Genomic DNA, 9,437 nt, shown 5'->3' on the forward strand with positions numbered 1-9,437 from the left:
CTCTTTCCCTTTTAGCCACGCCCCCAACCACGCCCCCGTTCCACCCCGACAACGCCCACCCCCTCCTAGGGCCTTTATGTCCTTTTAGTCCTTTTGCTGAGCACCTATTAAAGTCCTCATACATAGTTTACCACACGCAAGATTGCTTACGCCCCAGTTTTCTAACGTTAACAGTCCAAGAGAGGTAGAAAATGGGAGCAGCAAAGCATGGATAAAGGTAGCAGGATGGACCGAGCACTGGGGATGAACAAATGAATAGAAGAAGGAGTAGGTAGAGCGAGGAAAAGCTCTCATTCACCCTGTCTGAACCGACCGCTGGTATGCTGCAGCGAAAAGCCTCGGCGGTCCGTGCTTCAAGGCCCCCGAGCCCACGCTTGGCCTATCAGTTTAAGATCAAAAAAGAGCTCGCTTTAGCAAGACATATGGCCTGAATAATGCATCTGATTTACTTCCACCAGCCTGGACCGAGTTCAGTGGCAAGACAAGAAAGAGGAAAATATGTATATTTCTTGTCACGTGTAAGCAACGCATTGTTGGTCCTGCGGTGTCAGTCGCGGCCATTGGCCGACCGTACGGTAGCCTTTGGCGTGATGGGGGGAAATGGAACTGTGTGATGTCTCATTTGAATAGTCTGACAGTCCCGCAGCCGTGTAATGAATTATAAATATGGAGGTGGGTGCAAGTTTCCTCCGCCTAGCAAAGTGCTTAAAGAAAAGGTGAAGTAGAAAGTCAAGTTCCGTCAGAAGGAAACCATGCGTGCAAGCCTGCTGGAGGCTAGTGGCCCCGGTCCCTAGTCAAAGAAGAAAATACCTCACATGAATAGTTAACTATTAATGAATGTGTGTCATGCATTTCACCTACTCAAGCTCTGCTCCATGCTGTTTTTGTGGAGGACTTACCAACAATGTGCCTTGTGGTTAGAGTGTCCGCCCTGAGATCGGTAGGTCGTCAGTTCAAACTATGGCTGGGCTAGATATACTCGATATATCGCGGGTTTGTCTCTATGTAATATAGAAAATGACTATATCGTGATATTCGAGTATACGTCCTCACCAACGTTCCCTCTAAGGTGCGCGCCTGTGCAATTGCGCACTGCTCAAGCGTCCTCTGCGCACGGCAAATCTATGCCACGCACAAAATCAAATAAAAACATAAGCGCATAACAATTTTCGACACATGGACACGACATAGAAAACGGTTTTCGTCATCATTGTTCAAATATTGTAACGTCTGTCGAGACGCTTTGAGGACATGAATTCCATCCATCACTTTACTGAGCAAAACTCTTTATTGTCGGCCATAAACACATCACCAAATAATTAGTAAAAAAAATTATATCTAGCAAAAGTGGTCATTTTCTGCAGTACAAACCAGACCAAAAGCAACTTTGTTATATCAACAGCAGCCGCTCGCTCTTTCTCACTTGCGCCAACACATGCACATATGGCACTTAGCCAGTGATGCGTTTACAGACACACAAAAAGTCGGACAACTCCAACACCACACATAAAGTGTCATTCCAGGTCGTTACACTATGATTTACCAATCAAATGTGTGCTTATTCTAGTGTAATTTATTAGAAATCTTAATTTATAAATATTAATCATGTAATGCTGTTAGTATATTAAATAAATACTAATAAAAATATATTTTTTACAAACAGGAAGTTGCAGGAATGTACACACGATCCCCTGCTTACATCTCATTGTGCTACATGTGAATGTTTTAATGGGAACTAAACAGTGACGTGCGGTCACTGGAGGCAGGTGAGATGGGGCCTCACCTGCCATCATGGAAAGAAAAAAAATGTAAAAAGAAAAAAAATCTATTAAATTGTTATATATATTCAGTGATTATACTATAAAGTTATTTTCCATTTAACTTCACCAGTTTTAGATTATTTGTATTCAAAATCGCTGAATTTTCACATTTGCCGTTCAGATACTGAGAAGAGACGGTGCGGTGATCAGCAGCCAGTTGAGGCACGTCACTCAGTTGTGCCTCAACATGGATTGCGGACTCGGCTAACTGCTGGCCTGCTGTGCAGTGAGACCGTATTGCTATATGAACTATATTATACATTTCCATAGTTTAGTTCGCTGAGGTATATAATGTACAGTGTATTTTGTCAACAACTGTATGTGTGTAAAGTATTTCTTGTGCTGAGCAATCATAAAACTGCTGCGAAGACGCACTGGCTGAGGCTCGCGTAATCCCGCCTCCTTGTGCCGGTTAATGCACCCCCCGACGGGAGCGCCACACCAACCAAAGCCCACACCCAAACCCTCCACGTGCAAGACCGAATCCACCCAAAAAAATTCACTTAACATGAAGCCAAAAAGTGCAAAAACAACAATGCTCGCGCCGGAGGAGCGTGAACGACTGCAGGTACACAACATTAGGTACACCTGCAGACTGCAGCACGGATTTCATATTTCATTCATTCACAACTCCTCCAACACTAACACCACTGTTCCCGCACTTATAAGTAAAGGTAAGACCATAATAACGTTTTTTTTTAATTAAATGTGATTTTTTGTGTGCTACAGTTTGTATGTGTAAAGTTAAAGTTAAGTTAAAGTACCAATGATTGTCACACACACACTAGGTGTGGTGAAATTTGTCCTCCGCATTCGACCCATCCCTTGATCACCCCCTGGGAGTTGAGGGGAGCAGTGGGCAGCAGCAGCGCTGCGCCCGGGAATCCATCCATCCATCCATCTTCTTCCGCTTATCCGAGGTCGGGTCGCGGGAGCAGCAGCTTAAGCAGGGAAGCCCAGACTTCCCTCTCCCCAGCCACTTCATCCAGCTCCTCCCGGGGGATCCCGAGGCGTTCCCAGGCCAGCCGGGAGAGATAGTCTTCCCAGCGTGTCCTGGGTCTTCCCCGTGGCCTCCTACCAGTCGGACGTGCCCGAAACACCTTCCTAGGGAGGCGTTCGGGTGGCATCCTGACCAGATGCCCGAACCACCTCATCTGGCTCCTCTCGATGTGGAGGAGCAGCGGCTTTACTTTGAGCTCCCCCCGAATGACAGAGCTTCTCACCCTATTTCTAAGGGAGAGCCCCGCCACTCGGCGGAGGAAACTCATTTCGGCCGCTTGTACCCGTGATCTTGTCCTTTCGGTCATGACCCAAAGCTCATGACCATAGGTGAGGATGGGAACGTAGATCGACCGGTAAATCGAGAGCTTTGCCTTACGGCTCAGCTCCTTCTTCACCACAACGGATCGATACAGCGTCCGCATTACTGAAGACGCCGCACCAATCCGCCTGTCGATCTCACGATCCACTCTTCCCCCACTCGTGAACAAGACTCCGAGGTACTTGAACTCCTCCACTTGGGGCAAGATCTCCTCCCCAACCCGGAGATGGCACTCCACCCTTTTCCGGGAGAGAACCATGGACTCGGACTTGGAGGTGCTGATTCCCATCCCAGTCGCTTCACACTCTGCTGCGAACCGATCCAGTGAGAGTTGAAGATCTTGGCCGGAGGAAGCCATCAGGACCACATCATCTGCAAATAGCAGTGACCTAATCCTGCAGCCACCAAACCAGATCCCCTCAACGCCCTGACTGCGCCTAGAAATTCTGTCCATAAAGGTTATGAACAGAATCGGTGACAAAGGGCAGCCTTGGCGGAGTCCAACCCTCACTGGAAACGTGTCCAACTTACTGCCGGCAATGCGGACCAAGCTCTGACACTGATTATACAGGGAGCGAACTGCCACAATAAGACAGTCCGTTATCCCATACTCTCTGAGCACTCCCCAAAGGACTTCCCGGGGTACACGGTCGAATGCCTTCTCCAAGTCCACAAAGCACATGTAGACTGGTTGGGCAAACTCCCATGCACCCTCAAGGACCCTGCCGAGAGTATAGAGCTGGTCCACAGTTCCACGACCAGGACGAAAACCACACTGTTCCTCCTGAATCCGAGGTTCGACTATCCGGCGTAGCCTCCTCTCCAGTACACCTGAATAGACCTTACCGGGAAGGCTGAAGAGTGTGATCCCACGATAGTTGGAATACACCCTCCGGTTCCCCTTCTTAAAGAGAGGAACCACCACCCCGGTCTGCCAATCCAGAGGTACCGCCCCCGATGTCCACGCGATGTTGCAGAGTCTTATCAACCAAGACAGCCCCACAACATCCAGAGCCTTAAGGAACTCCGGGCGGATCTCATCCACCCCCTGGGCCTTGCCACCGAGGAGCTTTTTAATTACCTCGGCAACCTCAGCCCCAGAAATAGGAGAGCCCACCACAGATTCCCCAGGCCCTGCTTCCTCATAGGAAGACGTGCTGGTAGGATTGAGGAGGTCTTCGAAGTATTCCCTCCACCGATCCACAACATCCGCAGTCGAGGTCAGCAGAGCACCATCCCCACCATACACGGTGTTGACACTGCACTGCTTCCCCTTCCTGAGGCGGCGGATGGTGGTCCAGAATTGCTTCGAAGCCGTCCGGAAGTCTTTTTCCATGGCCTCCCCGAACTCCTCCCATGTCCAAGTTTTTGCCTCCGCGACCGCTGAAGACGCACACCGCTTGGCCTGTCGGTACCTGTCTGCTGCCTCAGGAGTCCCATGAGCCAAAAGAACCCGATAGGACTCCTTCTTCAGCCTGACGGCATCCCTCACCGCCGGTGTCCACCAACGGGTTCTAGGATTACCGCCACGACAGGCACCAACTACCTTGCGGCCACAGCTCCAATCGGCCGCCTCGACAATAGAGGTACGGAACATTGTCCACTCGGACTCAATGTCCAGCACCTCCCTCGTGACATGTTCAAAGTTCTTCCGGAGGTGGGAATTGAAACTCTCTCTGACAGGAGACTCTGCCAGGCGTTCCCAGCAAACCCTCACAATGCGTTTGGGCCTGCCAGGTCTGTCCGGCATCCTCCCCCACCATCGCAGCCAACTCACCACCAGGTGGTGATCGGTAGAAAGCTCCGCCCCTCTCTTCACCAGAGTATCCAAAACATGAGGCCGCAAATCCGATGACACAACTACAAAGTCGATCATGGAACTGCGGCCTAGGGTGTCCTGGTGCCAAGTGCACATATGGACACCCTTATGTTTGAACATGGTGTTTGTTATCGACAATCTGTGACGAGCACAAAAGTCCAATAACAGAACACCACTCGGGTTCAGATCCGGGCGGCCATTCTTCCCAATCACACCTCTCCAGCTTTCACTGTCGCTGCCAACATGAGCGTTGAAGTCCCCCAGTAGAACGAGGGAATCACCCGGGGGAGCACTCTCCAGTACTCCCTCGAGTGAATCCAAAAAGGGTGGGTACTCTGAGCTGCCGTTTGGCGCGTAAACGCAAACAACAGTCAGGACCCGTCCCCCCACCCGAAGGCGGAGGGAAGCTACCCTCTCGTCCACCGGGTTGAACTCCAACGTGCAGGCTTTGAGCCAAGGGGCAACAAGAATTGCCACCCCAGCCCGTCGCCTCTCACTGCCAGCAACGCCAGAGTGGAAGAGAGTCCAGCCCCTCTCAAGAGAAGTGGTTCCAGAGCCCTTGCTGTGCGTCAAAGTGAGTCCGACTATGTCTAGCCGGAACTTCTCCACCTCACGCACTAGCTCAGGCTCCTTCCCCCCCAGTGAAGTCACGTTCCACGTCCCAAGAGCCAGCTTATGTAGCCGAGGATCGGACCGCCAAGTGCCCTGCCCTCGGCTGCCGCCCAGCTCACACCGACCTCTATGGCCCCTGCTATGGGTGGTGAGCCCATTGGAGGGGGGACCCACGTTGCCTCTTCGGGCTGTGCCCGGCCGGGCCCCATTTGGACAGGCCCATCGCCATCGTGCCCCACCTCCGGGCCTGGCTCCAGAGGGGGGCCCCGGTGACCCGCGTCCGGGCGAGGGAAATCTGGGTCCTTGGTTTGTGTTCTTCATCGAGGTCTTCGAGCTGCTCTTTGTCTGATCCCTCACCTAGGACCAGTTTGCCTTGGGAGACCCTACCAGGGGGCATAGAAACCCCCGGACAACATAGCTCCTAGGATCATTGGGACACGCAAACTCCTCTACCACGGTAAGGTGGCAGCTCAGGGAATCATTTCTGGTGATTTAACCCCCAATTCCAACCCTTGATGCTGAGTGCCAAGCAAGGAAGAATGCTGGTATGAGCTTTTAAACATAACCCGTTAACTGCTGCCAATCAAATGGTGAATAAGATACTCTTTAGGGTTCATATGTTTGTAAATCTGACTGTGATGAAGTCAGTGCCTCACCAGCCATGAACCTCACCGCACGTCACTGGAACTAAATACAATGTCTGAAAGGGGTACAAATGATTTCCAAAGCAGGGCCTCCACCCAGACAAACAATACAAGTACACAATTCATGAAAAACAATATTGTTTGTTATTGTCATTGTAAGTGGGCTTAAACACTTATATTAGAAAATCATCTCATGGAAATGACTGCTGTCATTTGATTATAATAAGAAGAAAATGTTGTCTGTCTATCTGTGTTGGCCCTGCGATGAGATGGGGACTTGTCCAGGGTGTACCCCGCCTTCCGCCCGAATGCAGCTGAGATACGCTCCAGCACCCCCCGCCACCCCGAAAGGGACAAGCGGTAGAAAAATGGATGGATGGATGGAGATTTAACTTGTTATTTAGTCAGGTTTGGGACAGGTGTGCTGCTGGTGTAGCCACAGTGTGTACGTCTGACCTCGCTCACATGGGCTCCACTGAATGCTCAGGGAGTTTTTGCGTTTGCTCTCACACATGAAAAATTAGAGGGAACATTGATCCTCATGCAGTTGCTTTTAGTTGCGGACATTACACTGCATGCGTTTCTCACTCTTTCTTGTCTCTCCTTCTCACAGAGACTTAAACAAGCTCACCTTCTTACACACGTCACATACTGTCACGTGTGCAACGTCACACGCTCCCGCGGAGAAGAGATGGTAGCGACATGGTAACGTTAGCTGTGATGCTAACGGTGAGGTGCGGGTGGTAATACGAGAGAGAGAAGGTGCGAATCTGGTAACAAATGGAGGAAGAATTAAATACCAAGAAAAACAGCACGGGATCCATCGTCCGGCGGTGGTTTGGCTTCAAGCGGGAATATGTTCAACATTTATGCGGCAAAAGCGTTGCTACAAAAAGTAGCAGCACTGCTAATGTAGCATCATTTGAAAAGTCACCCGCTAGAGAATGAAGAGTGCTTGAAACTCTGCATGTCAACATCTCCGTTTGGTGCCACACCAACAAAATGCCGAAGCAACTATTTCCAGATCAACACCGTATGAACAAAAAAAGAGTCAACAACAGAAGGAGATAACGTCCGCAGGAACCTACCACATAGCAAAGGACATACAAAATTTGATTTCCTATTATGCAGCTCATTTTTATTTGACAGTTATTGAACTATCTTGTGTGACATCATGCACAAAAGTGCACTTTATTTGTTTTAAACTATTGTAGTGGCGTTCTGTACAAAAAGTACACTTTAATTTAGTGTTGTTTTGATATGTCATCTTGGTGACATCATACACAAAAGTGCACTTATAGCTTGTTTTTAAATGTCTCTGACAATCTTGCACTTTCTGTTTTGGAAATGACATGAATGTTTGTGCCACTGCTTAATAACTGTTTAATAAATACAGTTTTGGTAAATTGACTTAGTTGTGATTTCCCTCTCTGCATGAAAGTTTAAAATGAGCATATATATTAATGCAGTATGAAGAAGAATGTTTTAATGTAGACACATAGAATCATCATACTGGTGTGATTATATGCATCAAGTGTTCATTCAAGGCTAAGGCAAAAATATCGAGATATATATCGTGTATCGTGACATGGCCTAAAAATTGAGTCTCCAGGACATCGCAAAAAGCCGCTGCCTGACCAGGGCTCAGAAAATCTGCAAAGACTCCTCCCACCCCCACCATGGACTGTTTTCACTGCTGGACTCTAGAAAGAGGTTCCGCAGCCTCTGTAACAGCTTCTTCCCTCAGGCCGTAAGACTCTTGAACGCATCATAATTATCCCCTCAACTCCCCTCAAAATGGATTAACTCGCTGTAATAAAAAAGACAATATAACATACATACATAAACGTTGATGCATATGAAAAAGTGCAATATATTTATCTGTACAGTAACCCATTTATTTATTTATATATGCACCTTATTTATTTTTTATCCTGCACTACCATGAGCTAATGTAACAAAATGTCGTTCTTATCTGTACTGTAAAGTTCAAATTTGAATGACAATAAAAAGGAAGTCTAAGTCTAAATATCGAGATATTAATAAAAGGCCATATCGCCCAGCCCGAGTTCAAACCCCGGCCGAGTCATATCAAAGACTATAAAAATGGAACCCATTACCTCCCTGCTTGGCACTCAGCATCAAGGGTTGGAATTGAGAGGAGCCAGACGAGGTGGTTCGGGCATCTGGTCAGGATGCCACCCGAACGCCTCCCTAGGGAGGTGTTTCGGGCACGTCCGATCGGTAGGAGGCCACGGGGAAGACCCAGGACACGTTGGGAAGACTATCTCTCCTGGCTGGCCTGGGAACGCCTCGGGATCCGCCGGGAGGAGCTGGACGAAGTGGCTGGGGAGAGGGAAGTCTGGGCTTCCCTACTTAGGCTGCTGCCCCCGCGACCCGACCTCGGATAAGCGGAAAAAGATGGATGGATGGATGGGATGTGTCAAATGCAGAGGACACATTTCACCACACCTAGTGTGTGTGTGTGTGTGTGTGACAATCATTGGTACTTTAACTTTTTTAACTTTAAATGTAAATGACCACATCCACAGAAAGAACATGCTTTTGCAGTCAGTCAAATAAATACATTAAAAAAAATACATGCTCAAGAGAAAACTCGCATAAATAATGATAGTGAGCCTCGTACGCCATCAAGTGGTCAACTTGCAGTACGACAAGGTTAAATGGTGGTGTCAAACTCAAGACGACATATTTTTTGTTGCAAAATTAGAACAATTCAAAAAGTGACTTCCTTCATTCATTATTCATGAGGATTTATGGTTTGTTAAATATTGAAAAGGCAGCAGATAAGTGGTTCAATAACATCTTCAATGTCATTAAGGAATTAGTCAAATAAATCGATTCACCTAAATTGGTGACGGTATATGACCGTAACTTATTGGATTTGTACAATTTGAAGCTCTAAATTGGCTTGTTTGGCTAGTATTAAAACCAGCTACATTTAGCATAACACAGCGTGACTTACCTGTCCATGTCTTCTGTTCGGGTACAAAGTAGTACTTATTCCCCAAATGATCTGTCCCGACGTGCTCGCGTACTATGCCAAATGTCCTCCGTAAGGCGCCGACAACTTTGTTCATATTTACAGGATATTGCAAAAGGTTATTTATAAGGATTTTGCTGTGTCCCTGCACCTCAGCGGGTTGTTTATGCAAGTCTTCCGGGGGGCGGGGCAACGTTGAACAAACTGCATTCTGATT

General features: G+C 48.2%; 1 protein-coding gene across 1 annotated transcript in view; it reads right to left on the minus strand.

Moving 5' to 3' along the window:
- ndufaf2 (NADH:ubiquinone oxidoreductase complex assembly factor 2) overlaps window positions 1-9,419 on the minus strand; it is a 64,032-nt gene extending 54,613 nt beyond the window's left edge. Inside the window, exon 1 of the mRNA XM_061928998.1 lies at window positions 9,203-9,419. Within this exon, the coding sequence (XP_061784982.1) occupies window positions 9,203-9,317 (115 nt within the window). The 5' untranslated portion in view covers window positions 9,318-9,419. The remainder of the gene's footprint in view (window positions 1-9,202) is intronic.
- Between the last annotated feature and the right edge of the window lie 18 nt (window positions 9,420-9,437).

This window comes from Nerophis lumbriciformis, linkage group LG33 (assembly GCF_033978685.3).
Source record: "Nerophis lumbriciformis linkage group LG33, RoL_Nlum_v2.1, whole genome shotgun sequence".
Taxonomy (NCBI): Eukaryota; Metazoa; Chordata; class Actinopteri; order Syngnathiformes; family Syngnathidae; genus Nerophis; species Nerophis lumbriciformis.